This window comes from Martes martes (assembly GCF_963455335.1).
Source record: "Martes martes genome assembly, chromosome: 6".
NCBI classification, from domain to species: domain Eukaryota; kingdom Metazoa; phylum Chordata; class Mammalia; order Carnivora; family Mustelidae; genus Martes; species Martes martes.
In genome coordinates this window covers 118,515,269-118,542,362 of record NC_137893.1, presented here as the reverse complement: position 1 = coordinate 118,542,362, position 27,094 = coordinate 118,515,269, and the positions used below count along the sequence as shown (strand labels likewise).

The window sequence follows — 27,094 nt, the reverse complement described above, 5'->3', positions numbered from 1 at the left end:
TTCCACTTGACTTCTTGTGACAATACCCTGAAGAAGGCAAGGGCTGCCTCATCAACACTGGGTTGGGTAGAAGTCCAGGCCTCCTGTAGAGACTTCACTAATGCCACAGCGTGGAGGTGGTCCATTACTGATAGGCAGTGGTGAAAGTCCTGGATTCCAAGTAGGTTTCCCCTGACACAATCCCAATGGGTAAGGCCAGGATGGGTGATAGTCTAGGCTCCCCACTCAGCCTTTGCTACCTGAAATCAGAGGGTGGGACACAGATTTTTCTGTAGTAGAGTAGTGTGGTTATTGCCTACATGCTCTGCCTTGTAGGCTGCCCTTTCCTATATGTAGGGGAGATGGAGAAAAATCATTTCCTTGGGATATTTTTGTCTGTTGGTATTGCCTATTAGTGTTTCTTAGTTTCCACATTCTCCAGCATCTGCTCCTGAATATATTAGGCAAAAAGCAAATCCAAGGAACTCACCATATGTCATTCCTCAGTCCCAAGGACTACAGCTAATCTGCCTTCTTCTCTCCACCTTTTGGAGTCTCCTTTTGCTTGTCTTTAGCTGTACTTAATAAAAAGAATAGGTAGAATTGTATCTACTCCGTCTTGTCCTAAAACCAGAAATCTCTCACCATAAAATTTTGATATCTTTTATTTTTTCTCCAGCCATAAGTAAATTTAGGTGTTCAGAAAATGTTGGTAAAGTCATGCTTTTCCCATTAAAAACCATACACAACCCATCAACATGAGGCATAAACACAGCACCATATACCAAGGCATAAATAAATATGCTAAAAAAAAATTCCCCCAAACTCTCTAGAGTGCCAGGCTGATATATCACACACTGACTAGATGAGCTGAGTTGTTGGACATCACAGTGCAAGGCAGTTTAGAACAGAACTAAATAAACTTTTTAGGGCTGGAATGAAGTAAGCACCAACCTGGGGAAGAAGAAAGGTAACATTAGAAACAGTCCAACCTCCATGAGATGATGCACTTCACAAAAGCAAAAGACATCTGGCAAGCAGCTACCATTTGCAGAAAAATAGTGCAGTGACTTGCAATGCTAAGAGAGAAACTAATGATAAAGAAGACATCCTACTATAAAAATGGTCACAGAAAAGAACAGTAGATCTATAGTTTCACTTCCAGTCATTTCTATAAAACTTATTTTGATCACCCAGCCAGATAGGAGCTTTCCTTCCTTTGCTATTCTGTAAGATTTCTTTCATTTTTTTGGGAGGGGGGAGTTGCTTTTTTTAAACTATATTAATTCAATTAATTAACATATAATGTAACATTGGTTTCAGAGGGACAGGTCTGTGATTTACCAGTCCTATATAATACCCAGTGCTCATTACATCACATGCCTTCCTTAATGTTCATCATCCAGTTACTCCATCCTCCCATCCCCTTCCCTTCCAGCAACCCTCAGTTTGTTTCCTATGGTTAAGAGTCTCTTACAGTTTGTCTCCCTCTCTGGTTTCCTCTTGTTTTATTTTTTCCCTCTCTTCCTCTGTAATCCTTCGCCTTGTTTCTTAACTTCCACACATCAGTGAGGTCATTGTCTTTCTCTGATTGACTTACTTCACTTAACATAATACCCTTTAGTTCCATCCACATCATTGCAAATGGCAAGATTTCATTTTGACATCTTTTAAAACATACGTTAAAATTCTACACACTTATCCCTAGATAAATATGTTTATTTAATGTAAATTGTTTTTTAACAAAAAGAAAGCTAATCTAAAACAGCAGATGTGAGATTATGTCAAAGTTATGAAAATACGCATATTTCAAAATGTCATAGGAAACTATATTTATTTATAAGATAACATCATTTGTATATTATATATACATTTTCATGGATATCATGAAAATATGAGTCTCTGTCTTGTTTATTTTGAAAAGCACACAAACAATATGAAATATGCTGCTTTCAAATAATTTGAAGAATGAAATAATGTCTAAAAAAGAAAAAAGTAAATGTAAATCACTTTGATTCTTCTGGGTAAATGCTCAACACTCTTTCTACTTCTCCATGACAAATTTAACTTGAGGTTAATTTTCTAGCTGTTTTCTGGAAATCTCATAAAGAATCAGTGTCACACACACACACATATATATATGGACAAAAATAAAAGAAATAAACTCAAAACTCTCCTACATCAAGACCCAGGGGATCTTCTGACACGGAATATTCAGATCACATGATAACCCTAGGCCATACTTGGTCCTCAGATTCACTTAGTAGGATGACAGGCAGGAATCAAAGCATGCCAAGAGGGGAGCAGCAGATGTTTCTTGAGAAAGTCCAAAATGCAGTCCAGGTGCTGGTCTCTGCCCACCCATCCACAAGTGACAGTTTAGAATTTACACCTATGGGAGTCGATTCTGCCCTGGCTTAGCACCCTATCTCCCTTGGAGCCAGTCCCTCTGATAGCACCTCCATGGACATAACTTTCCATCCCCCTGCAGGGGCATGCCCAATACAACAGTCACTGCATTCAGTGATGCTCAGACTCTGGGTTCCCACCATTCGTTGTAGTTCAGCAAGTATTCCAAGGCAAGATACAATTTACCAAGCAAAGGCCCTTTTTACCACAGGCAATTTTGTCTATAAATCCAGCTGACACTGATCCTTCATCAGATTTCCAGAAAATAGCTAGAAAATTAGCTGAAGGTTAAATTTTGTCATGAAGAAGTAGAAAGAGTGTTGAGCATTTACCCAGAAGAATCAAAGTGATTTACAGTTGATTTTTTTTCTTTTTTAGACATTGTTTCATTCTTCAAATTATTTGAAAGCAGCATATTCCATATTGTTTGTGTGCTTTTCAAAAAAAAAAAAAAAACACAAGACAGAGATTCATAGGGGAAGGGAGGGAAAAACGAAACAAGACAAAACCAGAGAGGGAGAGAAACCACAAGAGTTGCATTTAATTTAATTAATTTATTTAATTATTTATTTAATTATTATTAATTTAATTAATTAAGATGCATTTAATTTAATTTAATTAAGACTGATGAATCACAGACCTGTAGGCCTGAAACAAATAATATATGCTAATTTAAAAAATAAATTAAAATAAATATATAAATAAAATAAATAAATGATGAAATTTTTAAAAAGCATGGTGATAATTAGTATAAACAGACTTTAAATTTTTAAAGTTGCATTTAAGCAATTAAGTTGCATTTAATTAATTTAATTAGGTTTAATTTAATTAAACACACCTGGGTATTTTTGAATATGTACATGAGGAATAAAAGTTAAAGCATCCAGAATTATTATCTTTGACCTTTCATAAGCTGCCTGAATACTCAAATGCTAATATGAAGAAATGTATGCCATTGGCCACAAGAGAGAAGCCTGGTACCACTTTTACCATGGCTTAGAAAAACCAGGGAAAGATGTTTCCTGAGAACCTTTGAAATATTCATCTGTAAGTACAGTGTACAGGAGAAAAGAACCCCCACAACAAGACTGTGTTGGGGGTTGAATTGGTTTGAGTGTTTTGAATAGACCTGTTCTTGGTGCCACATGTTACTCGTTACACAATTAGAGACTCCATTTATTTTTTGCACATTTAATTTTTATCTTTAATTAATCCTTTTTTAGGAGACGTATCACTGAAGAATGTGTACTTCGGATCCATCCAAACCCAGGGTGCAATAGCGCTGTGCCTACTTCCTAAGTGGGACCTTGAACAAAAGACCAGATTTCCTTAAAACTCAGGTTTCTCAGAATAAATTAGAAATACAATTATTATCTAGCAAATAAAATAGTAAGATTTAATGTAGCTATTATTAGTAATATTTTCAATTGGTGAGGAAGAGTGCACCAAAAAGAAGAATTCCAATAAAATTATGAATAATCCTCTGGCCTATTTCTGTCCTTTCTTTTTTCTTTAAAAATTTCAAAGTTCAGGGGGGAGGAGTCAAGATGGCGGAGAAGTAGCAGGCTGAGACGACATCAGGTAGCAGGAGATCAGCTAGATAGCTTATCTAACCATTGTGAACACCTACAAATCCAACGGGAAATCGAAGAGAAGAAGAGCAACAATCCCAGAAACAGAAAATCGATCACTTTCTGAAAGGTAGGACCTGCGGAGAAGTGAATCCAAAGCGACAGGAAGATAGACCCCGGGGGGAGAGGCCGGCACCCGGCAAGCGGCGGAGCGACGGAGCACAAAATCGGGACTTTTAAAAGTCGGCTCCACTGGGAGACATCGCTCCAGAGGCTAAACTGGGGGGAAACCCAGGCGGGGTCAGCATAACCCCAGGACCCGCGGGGTCACAGAAGGACTGGGGGTGTCTGAGTGCCGCAGAGCTCGCAGGTATTAGAACGGGGAAGCCGGCTATAGCGACAAAGCCGAGGAGTGAGCTCTAAGCCCAGGGTTACCTTGTGCCGGTCGCAGGCTGGGTGGGCTCGGAGCGCGGCCGGAGGCCACGGAGACAAAAGCGACCCGGCGCTTTTCTCCAGCTCCAACAATTGACTGCTTTCCTCGAGGAGCGACCGCAAGCCAGGGAGGCGGGGCTATTGGGCGCTTTGCTCTGAGAGCGCACTGAGGAGCGGAACCCCAAGCTCTCGGCTCCTCCGGGCCGAGAGATTGGGAGGCCGCCATCTTCATTCCCGTCCTCCAGAACTCTATGGAAAGCGCTCAGGGAACAAAAGCTCCCGAAAGCAAACCCGAGCGGATTCCTTAGCCCGACCCCTGGCAAGGGCGGTGCAATTCCGCCTGCGGCAAGGACACTTGAGAATCACTACAACAGGCCCCTCCCCCAGAAGATCAACAAGAAACCGATCCAAAACCAACTTCAGTCACCAAGAACAGCGGAATTCCACAGCAGGAGAAAGCAAATCCTACCTGGACAAAATGACAAGGCGGAAAAACTCACCTCAAAAAAAAGAACAAGAGGCCGTACCAAAGGCTGGAGACCTAATCAATACAGACATAGGTAGCATGACAGATCTAGAGTTCAGAATGACAATTCTCAAGGTTCTAGCCGGGCTCGAAAAAGGCATAGAAGATATTAGAGAAACCCTCTCCGGAGAGATAAAAGCCCTTTCTGGAGAAATAAAAGAACTAAAATCTAACCAAGTTGAAATCAAAAAAGCTATTCATGAGGTGCAATCAAAAATGGAAGCTCTCACTGCCAGGATAAATGAGGCAGAAGAAAGAATTAGTGACATAGAAGACCAAATGACAGAGAATAAAGAAGCTGAGCAAAAGAGAGACAAACAACTACTGGAACACGAGGAGAGGATTCGAGAGATAAGTGACACCATAAGACGACACAACATTAGAATAATTGGGATTCCAGAAGAAGAAGAAAGAGAGAGGGGAGCAGAAGGTATATTGGAGACAATTATTGGAGAGAATTTCCCTAATATGGCAAAGGGAACAAACATCAAAATCCAGGAGATGCTAAGAACGCCCCTCAAAATCAATAAAAATAGGTCCACACCTCGTCACCTGATAGTAAAATTTACAAGTCTTAGCGACAAAGAGAAAATCCTGAAAGCAGCCCGGGAAAAGAAGTCTGTAACATACAGGGGTAAAAACATTAGATTGGCAGTGGACCTATCCACAGAGACCTGGCAGGCCAGAAAGAACTGGCATGATATATTCAGAGCACTAAACGAGAAAAACATGCAGCCAAGAATACTATATCCGGCTAGGCTATCATTGAAAATAGAAGGAGAGATAAAGAGCTTCCAGGACAAACAAAAGCTGAAAGAATTTGCAAACACCAAACCAGCTCTACAGGAAATATTGAAAGGGGTCCTCTAAGCAAAGAAAGACCCTAAAAGGAGTAGATCAGAAAGAAACAGAAACAATATACAGTAACAATCACCTTACAGGCAATACAATGGCACTAAATTCATATCTCTCAATAGTTACCCTGAATGTTAATGGGCTAAATGCCCCAATCAAAAGACACAGGGTATCAGAATGGATAAAAAAACAAAACCCATCAATATGCTGCCTACAAGAAACTCATTTTAGACCCGAAGACACCTCCAGCTTTAAAGTGAGGGGGTGGAAAACAATGTACCATGCTAATGGACATGAGAAGAAAGCTGGGGTGGCAATCCTTATATCAGATCAATTAGATTTTAAGCCAAAGACTATAATAAGAGATGAGGAAGGACACTATATCATACTCAAAGGGTCTGTCCAACAAGAAGATCTAACAATCTTAAATATCTATGCCCCTAACATGGGAGCAGCCAACTATATAAACCAATTAATAACAAAATCAAAGAAATACATCGACAGTAATACAATAATAGCAGGGGACTTTAACACTCCCCTCACTGAAATGGACAGATCATCTAAGCAAAAGATCAACAAGGAAATAAAGGCCTTAAATGACACACTGGACCAGATGGACATCACAGATATATTCAGAACATTCCATCCCAAAGCAACAGAATATACATTCTTCTCTAGTGCACATGGAACATTCTCCAGAATAGACCACATCCTGGGTCATAAATCAGGTCTCAATCGGTACCAAAAGATCGAGATCATTCCCTGCATATTTTCAGACCACAATGCTCTGAAGCTCGAACTCAATCACAAGAGGAAATTTGGAAAGAACGCAAATACATGGAGACTAAACAGCATCCTTTTAAAAAATGAATGGGTCAACCAGGAAATTAAAGAAGAATTGAAAAAATTCATGGAAACAAATGATAATGAAAACACAACGGTTCAAAATCTGTGGGACACAACAAAGGCAGTCCTGAGAGGAAAATATATAGCAGTGCAAGCCTTTCTCAAGAAACAAGAAAGGTCTCAAATACACAACCTAACGCTACACCTAAAGGAGCTGGAGAGAGAACAACAAAGAAAGCCTAAACCCAGCAGGAGAAGAGAAATCATAAAGATCAGAGCAGAAATCAATGAAATAGAAACTAAAAAAACAATAGAACAAATCAACAAAACTAGGAGCTGGTTCTTTGAAAGAATTAATAAGATTGATAAGCCCCTGGCCAGACTTATCAAAAAGAAAAGAGAAAGGACCCAAATAAATAAAATCATGAATGAAAGAGGAGAGATCACAACCAACACCAAAGAAATACAAACAATTATAAGAACATACTACGAGCAACTCTATGGCAACAAATTTGACAACCTGGAAGAAATGGATACATTTCTAGAGATGTATAAACTACCACAACTGAACCAGGAAGAAATAGATAACCTGAACAGACCCATAACCAGTAAGGAGATTGAAACAGTCATCAAAAATCTCCAAACAAACAAAAGTCCAGGACCAGACGGCTTCCCAGGGGAATTCTACCAAACATTTAAAGAAGAATTAATTCCTATTCTCCTGAAACTGTTCCAGAAAATAGAAATGGAAGGAAAACTTCCAAACTCATTCTATGAGGCCAGCATCACCTTGATCCCAAAACCAGACAAGGATCCCATCAAAAAAGAGAATTACAGACCAATATCCTTGATGAACACAGATGCGAAAATTCTCACCAAAATACTGGCCAATAGGATCCAACAGTACATTAAAAGGATTATTCACCACGACCAAGTCGGATTTATTCCAGGGCTGCAAGGTTGGTTCAACATCCGCAAATCCATCAATGTGATACAATACATTAATAAAAGAAAGAGTAAGAACCATATGATACTCTCAATAGATGCTGAAAAAGCGTTTGACAAAGTGCAGCATCCCTTCCTGATTAAAACTCTTCAAAGTGTAGGGATAGAAGGCAAATACCTCAATATTATCAAAGCCATCTATGAAAAACCCACCGCAAATATCATTCTCAATGGAGAAAAACTGAAAGCTTTTCCGCTAATGTCAGGAACACGGCAGGGATGTCCGTTATCACCACTGCTGTTCAATATAGTACTAGAAGTCCTAGCCTCAGCAATCAGACAACAAAAAGAAATTAAAGGCATCCAAATCGGCAAAGAAGAAGTCAAACTATCACTCTTTGCAGATGATATGATACTATATGTGGAAAACCCAAAAGGCTCCACTCCAAAACTGCTAGAACTTATACAGGAATTCAGTAAAGTGTCAGGATATAAAGTCAATGCACAGAAATCAGTTGCATTTCTTTACAATAACAACAAGACAGAAGAAAAAGAAATTGAGGAGTCAGTCCCATTTACAATCGTACCCAAAACCATAAGATACCTAGGAATAAATCTAACCAAAGAGGCAAAGAATCTATACTCAGAAAACTATAAAGTCCTCATGAAAGAAATTGAGGAAGACACAAAGAAATGGAAAAATATTCCATGCTCATGGATTGGAAGAACAAATATTGTGAAAATGTCTATTCTACCTAAAGCAATCTACACATTTAATGCAATCCCTATCAAAATCCCATCCATTTTTTTTAAAGAAATAGAACAAATAATCCTAAAATTTATATGGAACCAGAAAAGACCTTGAATAGCCAAAGGAATATTGAAAAAGAAAGCCAAAGTCGGTGGTATCACAATTCCAGACTTCAAGCTCTATTACAAAGCTGTCATCATCAAGACAGTATGGTACTGGCACAAAAACAGACATATAGACCAATGGAACAGAATAGAGAGCCCAGAAATAGACCCTCAACTCTATGGTCAACTGATCTTCGACAAAGCAGGAAAGAATATCCAATGGAAAAAAGACAGCCTCTTCAACAAATGGTGCTGGGAAAATTGGACAGCCACATCCAGAAAAATGAAATTGGACTACTTCCTTACACCACACACGAAAATAGACTCAAAGTGGATGAAGGACCTCAATGTGCGAAAGGAATCTATCAAAATCCTTGAGGACAATGCAGGCCCCAACCTCTTTGACCTCCACCGCAGCAACTTCTTCCTAGGAACATCGCCAAAGGCAACAGAAGCAAGGGCAAAAATGAACTATTGGGATTTCATCAAGATCAAAAGCTTTTGCACAGCAAAGGAAACAGTTAACAAAACCAAAAGACAACTGACAGAATGGGAGAAGATATTTGCAAACGACATATCAGATAAAGGGCTCGTATCCAAAATCTATAAAGAGCTTATCAAACTCAATACCCAAAGAACAAATAATCCAGTCAAGAAATGGGCAGAGGACATGAACAGACATTTCTGCAAAGAAGACATCCAGATGGCCAACAGACACATGAAAAAATGCTCCACATCACTCGGCATCAGGGAAATACAAATCAAAACCACAATGAGATACCACCTCACACCAGTCAGAATGGCTAAAATTAACAAGTCAAGAAATGACAGATGCTGGCGAGGATGCGGAGAGAGGGGAACCCTCCTACACTGTTGGTGGGAATGCAAGCTGGTGCAACCACTCTGGAAAACAGTGTGGAGGTTCCTCAAAAAACTGAAAATAGAGCTACCCTACGACCCAGCAATTGCACTCCTGGGTATATATCCTAAAGATACAAACGTGGTGCTCCGAAGGGGCACGTGCACCCGAATGTTTATAGCAGCAATGTCCACAATAGCCAAACTGTGGAAAGCGCCTAGATGTCCATCAACAGATGAATGGATAAAGAAGATGTGGTATATATACACAATGGAATACTATGCAGCCATCAAAAGACATGAAATCTTGCCATTTGCGACAACGTGGATGGAAGTAGAGGGTATCATGCTTAGCGAAATAAGTCAATCGGAGAAATATAACTATCATATGATCTCTTTGATATGAGGAAGTGGAGATGCAAGGTGGGGGGGTTTGGGGGGAGGTAGGAAAAGAAAAAATGAAAAGATGGGATTGGGAGGGAGACAAACCATAAAAGACTCAATCTCAAGAAACAGACTGAGGGTTGCGGGGGGAAAGGGGGATGGGAGAGGGTGGTGGGGAAATGGACATTGGGGAGGGTATGTGCTATGATGAGTGCTGTGAAATGTGTAAACCAGACGATTCACAGACCCGTACCCCTGGGGATAAAAATACATTATATGTTTATTAAAATAAAAAAATTTAAAAAAAAAAAAAAGAAAAAAAAAATTTCAAAGTTCAAAAAAACCCTCAGAAATCTAAAATATGTTATTCTCTATCATTACTCTAAGTTTTTCTAACACCTTATTCAGCATTAACCACTTCTCATGTATTAATCCTAACTCTTAAAATGATCTGTTCTTGAGATGCCATTTATCCACTCGTGCTATCCCCCATCCTATTGTGTTCACTAACGTTTCCCCTCACGCTTCGTGCTGGACCCATGCCGCATCCAGGGCTAACAAGGGCCACCTCCTTCTTATGACTTCTATTTTTGTGTAAAAATTTTTCTTCATTCGTTCACAACATGTAGACTTGAAGCTTTAACTAGTTGTTTTGTTGTTGTTGTTGTTTGTTTGTTTTGGTTTAGCTTGTTTGTTTTTTGTCATTTTCTACCACCTTCCCCTAAACCAGTAGGTCAGGGGCCTAATGATTCATATTTCCTTTTTTTTTTTTTTAAGATTTTATTTATTTATTTGACAAAGAGAGATTGCTCACAAGCACGGTGAGCTGCAGGCAGAGGGAGAAGCAGGCTCCCTGATGGCAGGGAGCCCAATGGGGGCATTATCCCAGGACCCTGGGATCATGACCTGAGCTGAAGGCAGAAGTTTAACTCACTGAGCCACCAAGGGCCCCTCATTCTTCATATTTCTTAATTTCTCACCTTCACACTCTCTGTCTTCTTAAATTCTGAGTGTTTTGCATGTTTAGAACCTAACTCCTTGGCTATGATTGCTGACCAAACTCATTAATAAAATATCTTCAAGAATTAGTTGTTAAACAAAAATTATATAAATGTGATTGATCAAAAATGCAGACTTTTCCAGCTCTCCTCACCCCCAAACACATGCATACAATATAGGTGTATGCATGCAACCACATCATCTGCGTTCTATAAAATCATTCAGACCTAGACGAGATTCCGCACTTTAGACCTCATGCAATAGAGTATAATATTACTATATTATACTCTATTGTATTATATTATACTCTTTTATATATATATATTATATATATATTATATTATACTCTATTATATTATACTCTATTGCCATTTCTTGACTCTGTCTTACATGTCTTGACTCTGTCTCCCTATTCCTGGAAGAATAGCTGAAAAGAGGATTCACAGGTGAGAGCAGGCACATTTTCAGAAGATGAAAACTTTGCATTGCAAAACAGCATTTGCATTGCAAATGAAATGTCCTGTATTTCTGAGATTTGTGCTGGATTTGGAGCCCCAAAGATGATATGTGGAGTTAGAAGTGACCCTGAAAACAAGTTTCCAGTATGTGTAAAATACAGCAACTGGTGCTGAGTGAGTGAGTCAAATCATTAATTGGCCAGATGGGGGCAGCTATTGGAAGCAACTGCTCTTGGGCTTCTGTGGTGATTTTCCCAACCTAATCTATTCCTTCACAATGTCTCAGTTACTGAATTCAGCTTGTGACTTTTAGAACACACAAAAAACTTGGGGAGTTATAAAACAGCCTGACTACAGTTGCTCAAATCCTAACAATGGAACCTGTGGTCGGCTAACAGGAAAATATTCTGAAATGTAGATTCCAAATTACCAACTTCCCCCTGCCCCAACACACATACATATACACATGCACACTTGTGGCTTTAGGTTCCATGTGAAAGCTATCTCATTTCCAAGGCTTAACCTATCATCCATAAATACCCCTCTGGTTCTAGGTTTGGTACTGTGGGAGGAACACACATGTGAGGTATACATATTTGCATTTAATAATTTCATAAATTCCCATTAGCTTTTATGTCTTGTCTACACCACAGGGAATGGAGTCTAAGAGTATTACATTCCCCAGATTCTCTTGCTCAGGATCTAGATGTGGCCTACACACTACCAGTGAAAGTATTATGAGATTTGGGAGGTGGCAGGTAGGCTGAAGCCATCTCATGCAGTGGACACAAGGGCATCACAGAAAGGACTCTTGGCAGCAGCCTTGTGTTGCCAACACGGTCCTTTCCCTGGGGCTCTAGAGGAGCTGTGATGTCGGTAGTGCCTTCCTACAGACTCCTGACCTCTTGGAGTTAGGGTTCTGCTCTGACCTGTGCTCCTCCAGCTTTCTAACACTTTAAAGGTATAATTCCCTGTAATCTAGACAGATTGTAGTAAAGAATTCTGCTTAGAGTGTCTATAGGACCTTCTATTCTCAGACTAAACTCTGACTAAGGCAGTGGCTCCTCACCATTTGATGTCAATGAGAAAACCTCACTCAGGTGCCCTCAGAAATCCCCCAGATGTAGGAAGCTAGAGTATAGGGACAGGGGACCATGAGCAGTGTCTGGATAGGAACTTCTCTCCTGTCACAGGGAAAGGGAAATGAAAGTATTTTCTAAAGATTCCCAAATTTGGTAATCTCATGAGGAGAACCAATCAGTGTTTTAAAACTAAGCCATATCATAAGTTGCTGAGCAACACCTTGGGTTGAAGGTGCTGTTATGACAAGTTAAATATTCTTCTGTAAAGTGTCTCTGAGTTTACCGTATATTCAATGAGCCGCTTATAAGAACCAAGCAGTATAGTAACCAGCAAAGGGCAAGCATAGGGAAATTATACTTGTTTTTTCCTATGAAAGAGGAGACAGCAAGCCTGAATCATAGGACCAGACTCTCAGCAGGGAGTGTTACTGTAGAGCTCTCATCTGCCCCACACTTTGTCTCTAAGAAGTGTGTTCCTTAACAATCTTAGGGCAAAACTGTGCTGTGTGGGTCTCTTCCAAGTGGTCTAGAAGTCAGTGTCAGAGAATCTTCAAAGCTCTTAAAGGTGATCAGATAATCGGAAATGTTAGAGTTTTTTTCCCTCATGATTTGTGAGGGGAGCTGTGGAGCAGGGTAAGATCTCAGCAAAAGAGCACAGAAAATCCACCCTGAGCATATGTGTCGTGACTGATATCAAACAGTGAACTCATCATCTGATGGGCTGCCTCGCTGCCAGGTCTCTCTTCACTGGAAGTATTCAGATTCCAGCCCTGTCTACATGCGGTTAATTTTCCTTTCTACTGCACTGTACCTTCAGAAACATGAGGGTCAGAGAATCTTAACTTTCAGTTTTCTCAATGGTGAACATTAGAATAAATTCTTAGGATCGAAACTTCAATAATTTATGACATGAGTGCTTTCATAATGTTATGACATGAGGAAAGTTATGATAAAGTCCTCCTGCAGGTTATTATCTCTAACCTTCCCAGTAAAGTGAGCTCTGCCCAATTTAGTCCACCCTCTTCATTGATCTGAGTCCTCAAATAAGGGTCCCCAGCAGTCTCCCCCAATCTCTGGTCATATTTAAGATGGTACGGATTGTAGCCCACTGTTTCCAGTAAACACTACCTATGGCATCTCTACCATCTTTCTCCAGCTTTAGGAGTGTTGGCATTCAGAGTTTCTCCTCTAATGTTTTCTCAATATAGCACAGTGCCAGGGATGCCCAGCTCTTGGGCTGAGTCGGCCATCTGGGAGTCTAGGACACTGGAAGACAAACCTAGAGTGTTAAGAATTTTCTGGCATGTAACTCTGTCATCCACTGCTGCCAAGAATAAGACATTCTCCATAGCATGACAATTTAACTTTTCTTTAGAAGATTTGTTGTCCCTTAAATAAACTCCTCAGTTGTCTTAATACAGGGTCATAATTGGTCACTAACTGTCATGTAGGGTGTTTCTATTGATTTTATTCTCACTAATGTGCTTCATGTACATCCCTTTCTAGAACCTGGATTGGAATCAAACAGTCTGTGGGTGAATGTTATTTTCAAAAACTTGATTTTTTGCTGTTTCTGTTTGTGTGTGATTTATTTTTGTTTTGATTGATTGATTAAGAGCTTTACTTGTTTATCTGATGAATGAAGTGCTTCCTTTACTGACCCTTTACAAGAGCTCTTCCCTTAGCAACAGATGTGTCATCTCAAAACTTTTTCTGATTGGCTTCAGCTCAACCTATTTGAATTTTAATCAGTCAGACTCTACCATACCATATATTCTCTTTTCTTTTATTCTTGTCAGTTCTACCCTACTCTTAAGCTCTTCTGAGCCCCAACAAATCTCCAAAGAAGAAAATGGCCATAAATGGAGTCCCAGTGCTAGGATTTTTCATCATGACTTTACTGATGGGTCCCCAAGAATCACATGCTATCAAAGGTAAGTCCTGAGCAAAGTAAAACTTGGGATAGAAGCTATGAGAGCATTGGAGAAATAACCTGTAAATACTTGCAAGACAGTCTTTGGAGTGAAGGAAAATTGTGGCAAGCATCATGTAGTCTAAATCTGAAAGTATTTTTTAAAATGTAGTTTGGAGGATTTCTGCTCTTTTCATAAATTGAAGTCAGTCACATTTAGTTAAGAGGGGAAAATGGTATTGATTAATACCATTGACTTTGAGATAAGTTGACTTAAAGTAGAAATGTTTTCTGAGAGGCATTAACAAGCTATTCTCTGTGCTTTAATTTCTTTTTCTGGAAAATTAGTAAATTTTGAAATCTCACATCATTTTGTGGAAATTCAATGAGAAAAATTTTGAGAAGTCCTTGCAACTAGTTCTTAGCCAAATATATGGTAGTTATTTTTTGGCAAGTGAATCCTGTCAACATATTTTAAGCACAGACATTGTATTGAAGATCACCAGAAAGGGAAATTACCAAAAGCAACGTTCTACCCAACAGAGGGCAAGGGCAGGTATGCTGATACCAATTGCATTTAATTTACTTCCTCTTGGGAGAATATCTCCTTCACCACTTAAGTGAATCTATGATCTATGGTCACTACTACTTAGTGATTTTCTCAAAAAAGTAGAACTGTGAGTAAGGATGGAGATTCTATTATTATTCTCTGCTATCTTCAGAGCAACTGTTTACTGCTGTGAAAATATATTGTGAAAACGTATGTTTACCTAGACCAGACTGAACCCCACAAAGTTGTCAGGTACACTGAAAATAGGTAATGTAATAATCAAGCTCCAAAACCCATGATAGCAATTGTAGGTTTCTGTTGCCTAGAAAGAGCCACAAAAGGGAACGCATACCTGAAAAAATAGAGGCTCTTCTCTTGGGATGGAAGGGGAAGCTAGAGATGGATCTGTTCCTTAAATACAAAGCAGTTTTGAACATAAAATGTCGATTATAAGCCTGGTGATATACTAAGAAATTACTTACCTCATCTCATTTAATTCTTTTTAAGAGACAGCATGAATGCACAAGCAGGATGGGGAGGGGCAAGGAAAGAAGGAGAGAGGGAATCGGGCAAGCTACACACTCAGAGTGGAGACTAACTTGGGGCTTGATCTCAGTACCCTGAGATTATGACCTTAGCCGAAATCAAGAGTTGGACACTTAACTGACTGAGCCACACAGGTACCCCCTCATTTAATTCTAAAGATAAATCCAAGGTAGAAGCAAAACCACAAAAGGATATAATAGGAAATATAAGAATATAACAGGAAAACAATATAAAAAGATAAAATAATCAATTCAAGAACACTAGGTAAGTAAATAAATACCTAAATAAGAATTAAAGATTTAACTAGATCCAGAGCTCAGAACCCAGACTTTTAAACAGTGTTTCCCTCCTCTTAATATTACAGTGCTCTGAGAGATGCCCTAGAATTCTTGTTTAACTGTATTTAATACCTGGGAAAAATACAGTGAGTGAGCAATACTCTTTTAGGAGCTGCTGCTGGATTTCCAAAGAGGGAAGCATTTCTCAGCTAGTAACATGGAACCTAACAACAGCTTCAAAAGACTCTGGGATTTTTCAGACCCCATTTCCTTCAGTCCACCCTAACTCCACCCCTTTAGTTCTTCTTCCCTCCCAGCGCTGTTCAACATGGATATCCCGCACCTGAGCCTTGTCTTCCAGCTTATCCCTGCTCTCCATCACTCTTCCACTCCATATGGGCAATCCCCTTCCACTGCCTGCACCCACATGTTTGTCTCACGTCCTGGGTTCTTCTTCCTCTCCCTTCCTGGTTTTCATCCTAACTCTTCTTCTGGCCTTTTCAGAGGACCACGTAATCATCCAGGCTGAGTTCTATCTGACCCCTGACGCGTCAGGCGAGTTTATGTTTGACTTCGATGGTGATGAGATTTTCCACGTGGATATGGAAAAGAAGGAGACAGTGTGGCGGCTGGAAGAATTTGGACGCTTTGCCAGCTTTGAGGCGCAGGGTGCCTTGGCCAACATAGCTGTGGACAAAGCTAACCTGGACATCATGATAAAGCGCTCCAACCACACTCCAAACACCAATGGTACCTCCTACACTCCTAGACTAGGGAATCCTAACTTTGAAATAGATGCTTCAGCTGGTTGTGTTATGTTACTATAACCGACTTCTCCTCCCAGGGGCCTAGGCTCTCCATAAGCAAGTGCCTACTTGTCATGTCACAGACTCAAGAACTTTACATGAGTTTGTTCTTTTCCTGATGGGCTCACATCTTGTCCCTGCCGCCAACAGTCACTCACAGAGTCATTGCCCCTAATCGATGCCGGGAGGAACCAGGAATGAAATGATCTCCTATACCTAAAATATCCTTCTATCTCTTATACCATAACACTGGTTCCAGTTCATGCGAGAGAGCATCAGAGATAGGCCTCTGAGACCATGGATGGCACAGATTCTCAGGGCAGAGTTTCCACTGCTTTTTCTGCTTCACTGGGAGGGACAGGGGCTAGCCTAAGCAGGGAAGGCTAACTGCTGTCCTATGTCCACAGTACCTCCAGAGGTGACCGTGCTCCCAAACACCCCTGTGGAACTGGGAGAGCCCAACACCCTCATCTGCTTCATCGACAAGTTCTCCCCACCAGTGATCAATGTCACGTGGCTTCGAAATGGAAACCCTGTCACCACAGGAGTGTCCGAGACAGTCTTCCTGCCCAGGGAAGACCACCTTTTCCGCAAGTTCCACTATCTCCCCTTCCTGCCCTCAGCCAACGATGTCTATGACTGCAAGGTGGAGCACTGGGGTTTGGATGAGCCTCTTCTCAAGCACTGGGGTATGGACCGTTCTTCGTTCTCCTTTCTTTTATGATTTCCTCCTGTGATGCATGTGTCTGATGCTTTAGGACCCAGAGTCCCCTAACTTGTCCATAACAATTGCTATAACTTCTATTCCTTGTCTTCTCCCATTTTTCAGCTCTCCTGCTTTTTAATCTGTGTTCCCTTAAGGCATCATTCTGTCTTCCTCTTATTTAATTGATGAATGACTATTCTTTGGACTACGTACTCTACATTTGGTTCTAAGTGCTACTCCATACCACAGTCATTACTTCCATACTATGGTCTGTATTATTTTTCCCCAGAGTTTGAACCACCAACCCCTCTCCCAGAAACAACCGAGAATGTGGTGTGTGCCCTGGGCCTGGTTGTGGGTTTGGTGGGTATCATTGTCGGAACCATCTTCATCATCAAGGGCATGCGCAAGGCCAATGCTGGTGAACGCCGAGGGCCTCTGTGAGGCACTGCAGGTGGGTTTGATGTGGTCAGAGGAAAACATGGATGGAATTACCCAAAGGAAGGAAACAGAGTGGGAAGAAGGACATGCGATGTCTTTAAGGGAAAGTGATAGGAAGGTCATGACTCTTGATTTATCTCTGCTAGGACAGAATCAGACATTAGTCTCATCTGGTATCCCAAAGCTTCAAGGTCCCACATTCATTCCCATAAGGGTATTCCTACACCACAACTTCAGTCTTGGAAATTATCTCCACTACCTAAGGTCATTGTTTCACATCAGACTATTGAATCAAATGATCTACGAAAGATTTGGGCACTTCCCGGTTTGTAATTCCAGAGGCAGGCCTTCAGTTCCAAAATATTACCAGAATTTGACTCACTTAGGTTTAGGGCAGATTCAGTGCATGAAATGAAAATCCCTTGAAGGTCAAGTCCTGCTTTTGCTTCTCCAATCTGAAAAGTGGTTAAAACTTCTAAGAGAAGGTAAGTCATGGTCTGCTCATTCATACTCACATGGAGAGTAGGGGATGCAATTCATGTGGAAAGGTTGTATTTGTAGACAGAGGTCAGATGAATATTTAGAGACTTTTCCCAAGTCTTAAAATCATGGTCTTAACTCTTTAGTATCTTTGTGTTTCCCACTACAGGCAATGATATTTCCTAGAGAGAAGATCAAAGAAGAAATCTGTGCTTCAATAGCTTTGTAAACCTGGCAATATTCCAACCACTTACCTCGCTGAAGACAACCATTCTTCCACATTGTCCAGACCTTTAGCTATTCTAAGAATAATGATGCCTTCCTTCTCTGTCCAGATTCTGATATCTAGTTATTCCTTGTTTGTTGCCCCTTCTTGGGTCTGTTTGCCTCCATTTTCTACCATCATTTTAATATCACCAGGTAATGCCTCTGGAATAGACCCCCCCCTCCACAGGATCCTGTCTCTGTTATGGAACCTTGTGAATGTTCAATACGGACATCCCTTCTACACCTATTGCTTGAGTTTCTTCAAACTGTGATTGTGATTTTTTTGAAAATAAACTATTTGACGGGTCTGAGATGAAGCTTTGGTGTCTAAGCCAGTTCTTCACAGGGACTAGGACATACATGTGATTCTTTCACCCTGAAATGTGTGAATGTTGAATGTATGTAATAAGTTCAGTAAGCAATCAGAAATATCTAGGTTCAAGGCACCTGGAGGGGCTCAGTCAGTTAAATGTTTGACTCCTGATTTTGGTTCAGATCATGATCTCAGCATAGTGAGATCAAGCCCATGCAGATTCTCCACTCAGATCCGAGTCTGCTTGAAATTTTCTCCCTCTACCCTCCCCCTGCTCACACTTTCTAAATAAAAAATAATAAATAAATGAATAGATAAATAATCCCCCCCCAAAAAGAAATATCTATGTTCACTAAGGCCATGCCTCATTCAGAGCATCTGCAAGTAATCCAGTTGTAATCCATGCCTCATTCAGAGCATCTGCAAGTAATTCAGCCCCCCCCCTTTGGAAAACCTAAAACCCTAGAGTAGAGTTTGTTTTTTGGGAGAGCTCTACTTAGGAATGGTTTCAGAATCTGGTTTTGGTTCTTGATCTTCAAATCAATGATATGTCTGGATATTTGGTAGAATGAGTGACAAACCCTGGTGTTTAGCCTAAAATACTGAGTAAAACCAATAATGGGGAACAAATGGAGGTGGAGAGGGGAGCAGAATGGAGGAGGATTCATGTATGTTACAGGATTTACATATCAATGGCACCCATTCCAGGTTTATTGAAAAATAGGATTGGACACTGTGGATCATCATTACCCATTTTATTAACATGGTCTTTGATATCTGTTTCATTAACAGAAAAATGGTCTGACTTATTCCTGAAATAACCTTGAATTGAATGTGTATCCCTGAGAAGAAAAATCAAGTAAAAAGTGGGAAGTTAGGTGGAATACAACATTAAAATTTAATGGAAAAATGTTTGCATCATAGTGGGCTATTGTCCATTTTTCTGTGAAACTATTACTTGATATTTATATTTAACTGATTACCAGAGCTTAACCCAAACCATGAAGATCAATTATCCTGAGTTTTGCAGAGTGGCAAATAAGGGCTGTTGAATGGACATCAAATTGGGCTTCATCTTACTCTATATTTACTAGCTGTGTATTCAGTGATACCTAACTTAACTCAACCTACCTGATTCCTTTCATGAAAATACTGACAGTAGTTTTTGCCGCACTGAATTATTATAAGAATTAAAGGACAAATGCAAGAAGAGTAATTAAGTACCATGCTTAGTGAACAAAAATATTTATAAATTCCATTATTTTTTCTCTAAATTTTTACTCCTGGATAATAAAAAAATCTCAGAAAGGCACAAACCAAAGCAAGAGGACTTTGAAGGATAACAGAATATGTCATCCCAAAGTACACCATTCTGGCATAAGGATTGTTTTGAGTGGATAAGTTGGTCTCAGGTGATAAAATTGCTGTAGATCACTTCTTGGCCAAAGAAGGAGTCTATGCCATATCAAATACCTCCTACTACTCCTGGATCCACACCGTCTGATATTATAGAGATTCAAATACAAGAAATTAACATACAAACCTTTTGGCTCAAACACACTAATAAGAACTGGTCTGGTTCATGGGAGTCCTAAGAAGCATACTTCTGCCCCCAGTATTCTCCTGATAGTGTTCACTCAAGGGTCTCAAACAAACCCTCACAGCCATTAGCAGTATATCAGATGGTCTCACTGAACTTGGAGAGGTAAAGATGACATGAACAGTGAGGTGCAAACACCTTTTTTTTTTTCCTTACTGAGCATATATACAACAATATTTAATAAAATATTAGCAAATTAAACCTACGATACATAGAAAAGAATAGTAAGTACATCATTACAAAATAGGCTTTATGCCATGAATGCAATATTGGTTCAACATATGAAAATCTAATATAGTTTGACATATTAAGAATATAAAGATGAAGCCTGATGATTAACAGACCTGTACCCCTAGGGCAAACAATACATTATATGTCAAAAAAAATTTTTAATATATATAAAGATGAAAAACAATATAGTTATGTCAATACAGGTGGAAAATGAATTTCTCAAAATTCATTTTTAAAAGAACAACCAGTGGGACACCTGGGTAACTTAGTCATTAGGTGTCTGCCTTCGGCTTAGGTCATGATCCCAGGGTCCTGGAATCAAGCCCTGCATCGGGCTTCCTGTTCAGCAGGAAGTCTGCTTCTCCCTCTCCCACTCCCCCTGCTTGTGTTCCCTCTCTCACTGTCTCTCTCTCTCTCTCTTTCTGTCAAATAAATAAATAAAACATTTTAAAAAATAAAAATAAAAGAATTACCAGCAACCAAAAGTAGAAGGTGACTTCCTCACTCTAATAAAGACATCTGCGTCAGTTTATTTCTAGATTTTCTAATCTGTTCCATTGGTCTATATATCAGGAAGTATGATGCCTCCTATTATGTTCTTCTTAAGGTTGTTCTGCCTATTTAGGTTCATTGTGATTCCTATGAAAAACCCATAGCAAATATCATTATCAATGGGGAAAAGCTGGAGATTCCCTTAAGATCAGGAACATGACAGGGATGCCCACTCTCACCACAACTGTTCAACATAGTACTAGAAGTCCTAACCTCAGCAATCAGACAACGAAAAGAAATAAAAGGCATCCAAATTTGCAAAGAAGAAATCAAACCCTCCCTTTTCACAGATGACATGATACTTTATGTGAAGAACCTAAAAGACTCCACCCCCAAATTACTGGAACTCATACAGCAGTTCTCTGTAGGTTTATCATAGATGGCTTTTATGATAATAAGGTATGTACCCTATCCCTACACTGTGAAGAGTTTTAATCAAGAAAGGATGCTGTACTTTGTCAAATGCTTTTTCTGCATCTATTAAGAGGATCATATGGTCCTCGTCCTTTCTTTTATTAAATGTTGTGTATCACAATGATTGATTTGCGGGTTTTGAACCAACCTTGCAGCCTTGGAATAAATCCCACTTGGTCGTGGTGAATAATTCTTTTAATGTACTGTTGGATCCTATTGGCTACTATGTTGGTGGAAATTTTTGCATCCATGTTCATCAGGGATATTGGTCTGTAATTCTCCTTTTTGGTGGGGTCTTTGTCTGGTTTTGGGATCAAGGTAATGCTGGCTTCACAAAACGAATTTGGAAGTTATCCTTCCATTTCTATGTTCTGGAACCATTTCAGAAGAATAAGTATTAATTCTTCTTTAAATGTTTGGTAGAATTCCATTGGGAATCCATCTGGCTCTGGGCTCGTGTTTGTTGGGAGTTGTTTTTGTTTGTTTGTTTTTACTATTTTTTAAATTTTATTGTAAACATATAGTGTATTATTAGCCCCAGGGGTACAGGTCTGTGAATCACCACGTTTACACACTCCATAGCACTCGCCATAGCACATACACTCCCCAATGTCCATAACCACACCACACTCTCCCCTACACCCCTCCTCCCATCCCCCTCAGTTTGTTTTGTGATATTAAGAGTCTCTTTTGGTTTGTCTCCCTCCCAATCACATCTTCTTTCATTTTTTCTTTTCCTACCCCCTAATATCCCCCAATTGCATCACCACTTCCTCATATCAGGGAGATCATATGATAGTTCTCTTTCTCTAATTGACTTATTTCGCTAAGCATAATACCCTCTAGTTCCATCCACATCATCGCAAATGGCAAGATTTCATTTCTTTTGATGGCTGCATAGTATTCCATTGTATATATATGCCACATCTTCTTTATCCATTCATCTGTTGATGGACATCTAGGTTCTTTCCATAGTTTGACTATTGTGGACATTGCTGCTATAAACATTTGGGTGCACATGCCCCTTTGGATCACTACATTTGTATCTTTAGGGTTCCTCAAAAAGCTGAAAATAGAGCTACCTTACGACCCAGCAATTGCACTACTGGGTATTTACCCTAAAGATTTTGGGAGATTTTTAATTACTCCTTCAATTTCCTTGCTGGTTATGGGTCTGTTCAGGTTATCTATTTCTCCCTATTTCAGTTTTTATAGTTTATATATCTTTAGGAATATTAGGAATAATAAATCTCCATTTACTATTTAATATTATTTAAATATTATTTATTTAATAATATATATATAATAATAAATAATAATATAAATATTATTTAAATATTATTATTTAATAATAAATCTCCATTTCTTCTAGATTATCTAATTTGTTGGCATATAGTTGCTCATAATTGTTTGTATTTCTTCAGTGTTGTTTGTGATTTCTCCTCTTTCATTCATGATTTCATTTATTTGAGCCCTTTCTCTTTTCTTTTTAATAAGTCCAGCCAGGGGTTTATTAATCTTATTAATTCTTTCAATGAAAAACTCCTGGTTTCATTGATCTGTTCTACTGTTCTTTTGGTTTCTATTTCATTGATTTCTGCTTTATTTATTATTTATTATTTCTCTTTTTTGCTGGGTTTAGGCTTTCTTTGCTGTTCTTTCTCCAGCTCCTTTAGGTGTAGGGTTAGGTTGTGTATTTCAGACTTTTCTTGTCTCTTAAGAAAGGCTTGTGTTGTTATATACTTTCCTCCCAGGACCCCCTTTGCTGCATCCCAAAGATTTTGAACACTTGTGTTTTCATTTTTACTTGTTTCCATGATTTTTTTAAATTCTTTTTTAATTTCCTGGTTGGCTCCATTCATTCTATAGTAGGATGCTCTTCAGCCTCCATGTATTTGAGTTTTTTCCAACTTTCCTCTTGTGATTAAGTTCCAGTTTCAAAGCACTGTGGTCCAAAAATATGCAAAGAATGATCCCAATCCTTTGGTACCAGTTGAGACCCAATTTGTGACCCAGGATGTGATCTATTCTGGAGAACATTCCATGTGAACTAGAGAAGAATGTGTATTCTGTTGCTTTGGGATGGAATGTTCTGAATATATCTGTGATGTCCTTCTGGTCTAGTGTGTCATTTAAAGCACTTATTTTCTTGGTGAACTTTTGCTTAAATGATCTGTCCATTTCTGTGAGGGGGGTATTAAAGTCCCCTACTATAATTGTATTATTGTTGATGTGTTTCTTTGATTTCATTATTGCTTGGCTTATATTGTTGGCTACTCCCATGTTAGAGGCATAAATATTTACAGTTGTTAGATCTTCTGGTTGGACTGACCCTTTAATTATGATATAGTGTCCTTCCTCATCTCTTATTACAGTCCTTGGTTTAAAATATAATTTTTCTTTTTTTTGCATTTTTTAAATTAATTAATTTATTTTAATAAACATACAATGTATTTTTATCCCCAGGGGTACAGGTCTGTGAATCGCCAGGTTTACACATTTCACAGCACTCATCATAGCATATACCCTCCCCAATGTCCATATCCCCACCAACCTCTCCCGTCCCCCCTCCCCCCAGCAACTCTCAGTCTGTTTTTTGAGATTGAGTCTTTTATGGTTTGTCTCCCTCCCAATCCCATCTTCTTTCATTTTTTCTTTTCCTACCGCCCCAATGCCCCCACATTGCATCTCCACTTCCTCATATCAGGGAGATCATATGATAGTTGTCTTTCTCTGATTGACTTATTTCGCTAAGCATAATACCCTCTAGTTCCATCCACATCATCACAAATGGCAAGATTTCATTTCTTTTGATGGCTGCATAGTATTCCATTGTATATATATGCCACATCTTCTTTATCCATTCATCTGTTGATGGACATCTAGGTTCTTTCCATAGTTTGGCTATTGTGGACATTGCTGCTATAAACATTCGGGTGCATGTGCCCCTTCGGAGCACCACGTTTGTATCTTTAGGATATATACCCAGTAGTGCAATCGCTGGGTCATAGGGTAGTTGTATTTTCACTTTTTTGAGGAATCTCCACACTGTTTTCCAGAGTGGTTGCACCAGCTTGCATTCCCAGCACCAGTGTAGGAGGGTTCCCCTCTCTCTGCATCCTCACCAACATCTGTCATTTCTTGACTTGTTAATTTTAGCCATTCTGACTGGTGTGAGGTGGTATCTCATTGTGGTTTTGATTTGTATTTCCCTGATGCCGAGTGATGTGGAGCATTTTTTCATGTGTCTGTTGGCCATCTGGATGTCTTCTTTGCAGAAATGTCTGTTCATGTCCTCTGCCCATTTCTTGATTGATTATTTGTTCTTTGGGTGTTGAGTTTGCTAAGCTCTTTATAGATTTTGAATACTAGCCCTTATCTGCTATGTCGTTTGCAAATATCTTCTCCCATTCTGTCAGTTGTCTTTTGGTTTTGTTCACTGTTTCCTTTGCTGTGCAAAAGCTTTTGATCTTGATGAAATCCCAATAGTTCATTTTTGCCCTTGCTTCTGTTGCCTTTGGCGATATTCCTAGGAAGAAGTTGCTGCGGTTGAGGTCAAAGAGGTTGCTGCCTGCATTCTCCTCAAGGATTTTGATGGATTCCTTTCTCACATTGAGGTCCTTCATCCATTTTGAGATTATTTTCGTGTGTGGTGTAAGGAAATAGTCCAATTTCATTTTTCTGCATGTGGCTGTCCAATTTTCCCAGCACCATTTGTTGAAGAGGCTCTCTTTTTTCCATTGGACATTCCTTCTTGCTTTGTTGAAGATTAGCTGACCATAGAGTTGAGGGTCTATTTCTGGGCTCTCTATTCTGTTCCATTGGTCTATATGTCTGTTTTTGTGCCAGTACCATACTGTCTTGATGATGACAGCTTTGTAATAGAGCTTGAAGTCTGGAATTGTGATGCCACCAACTTTGGCTTCTTTTTCAATATTCCTTTGGCTATTCGAGGTCTTTTCTGGTTCCATATAAATTTTAGTATTCTTTGTTCTATTTCTTTGAAAAAAATGGATGGGATTTTGATAGGGATTGCATTAAATGTGTAGTTTGCTTTAGGTAGAATAGACATTTTCACAATATTTGTTCTTCCAATCCATGAGCATGGAATATTTTTCCATTTCTTTGTGTCTTCCTCAATTTCTTTCATGAGGACTTTATAGTTTTCTGAGTATAGATTCTTTGCCTCTTTAGTTAGGTTTATTCCTAGCTATCTTATGGTTTTGGGTACAATTGTAAATGGAACTGACTCCTCAATTTCTCTTTCTTCTGTCTTGTTGTTAGTGTAAAGAAATGCAACTGATTTCTGTGCATTGACTTTATATCCTGACACTTTACTGAATTCCTGTACAAGTTCTAGCATTTTTGGAGTGGAGTCTTTTGGGTTTTCCACATATAGTATCATATCATCTGCAAAGAGTGATAGTTTGACTTCTTCTTTGCCAATTTGGATGCCTTTAATTTCTTTTTGTTGTCTGATTGCTGAGGCTAGGACTTCTAGTACTATGTTGAACAGCAATGGTGATAACGGACATCCTTGCCGTGTTCCTGACCTTAGTGGAAAAGCTTTCAGTTTTTCTCCGTTGAGAATGATATTTGCGGTGGGTTTTTCATAGATGGCTTTGATAATATTGAGGTATGTGCCCTCTATCCCTACACTTTGAAGAGTTTTAATCAGGAAGGGATGCTGTACTTTGTCAAATGTTTTTTCCGCATTTATTGAGACTATCATGTGTTTCTTACACTTTCTTTTATTAATGTATTGTATCACGTTAATTGATTTGCGGATGTTGAACCAACCTTGCAGCCCTGGAATAAATCCCACTTGGTCGTGGTGAATAATCCTTTTAATGTACTGTTGGATCCTATTGGCCAGTATTTTGGTGAAAATTATTGCATCTGTGTTCATCAAGGATATTGGTCTGTAATTCTCTTTTTTGATGGGATCCTTGTCTGGTTTTGGGATCAAGGTGATGCTGGCCTCATAGAATGAGTTTGGAAGTTTTCCTTCCATTTCTATTTTTTGGAACAGTTTCAGGAGAATAGGAATTCATTCTTCTTTAAATGTTTGGTAGAATTCCCCTGGGAAGCCGTCTGGTCCTGGACTTTTGTTTGTTTGGAGATTTTTGATGACTGTTTCAATCTCCTTACTGGTTATGGGTCTGTTCAGGTTATCTATTTCTTCCTGGTTCAACTGTGGTAGTTTATATGTCTCTAGAAATGTATCCATTTCTAGAGATTGTCGAATTTGTTGGCATAGAGTTGCTCTTAGTATGTTCTTATAATTGTTTGTATTTCTTTGGTGTTGGTTATGATCTCTCCCCTTTCATTCATGATTTTATTTATTTGCGTCCTTTCTCTTTTCTTTTTGATAAGTCTGGCCAGGGGTTTGTCAATCTTATTAATTCTTTCAAAGAACCAGCTCCTAGTTTTGTGGATTTGTTCTATTGTTTTTTTAGTTTCTATTTCATTGATTTCTGCTCTGATCTTTATAATTTCTCTTCTCCTTCTGGGTTTAGGCTTTCTTTGTTGTTCTTTCTCCAGCTCCTTTAGGTGTAGGGTTAGGTTGTGTATTTGAGACCTTTCTTGTTTCTTGAGAAAGGCTTGCACCGCTATATATTTTCCTCTCAGGACTGCCTTTGTTGTGTCCCACAGATTTTGAACCGTTGTGTTTTCATTATCATTTGTTTCCATGAATTTTTTCAATTCTTCTTTAATTTCCTGGTTGACCCATTCATTTTTTAGAAGGATGCTGTTTAGTCTCCATGTATTTGGGTTCTTTCCACATTTCCTCTTGTG

The 27,094-nt window shown here is 39.2% G+C and overlaps 1 protein-coding gene across 1 annotated transcript; it reads left to right on the top strand.

Annotated features, from left to right (window-relative positions):
- Positions 1 to 13,968: 13,968 nt before the first annotated feature.
- Positions 13,969 to 18,502, top strand: LOC308345170 (HLA class II histocompatibility antigen, DR alpha chain). Its single transcript, XM_080807124.1, has 5 exons — positions 13,969 to 14,133; positions 15,990 to 16,235; positions 16,699 to 16,980; positions 17,287 to 17,451; positions 18,088 to 18,502. The coding sequence occupies exons 1-4, from the start codon at positions 14,052 to 14,054 to the stop codon at positions 17,439 to 17,441; spliced, it is 765 nt and encodes a 254-aa protein (XP_080663250.1). The 5' UTR covers positions 13,969 to 14,051; the 3' UTR covers positions 17,442 to 17,451; positions 18,088 to 18,502.
- Positions 18,503 to 27,094: the final 8,592 nt, after the last annotated feature.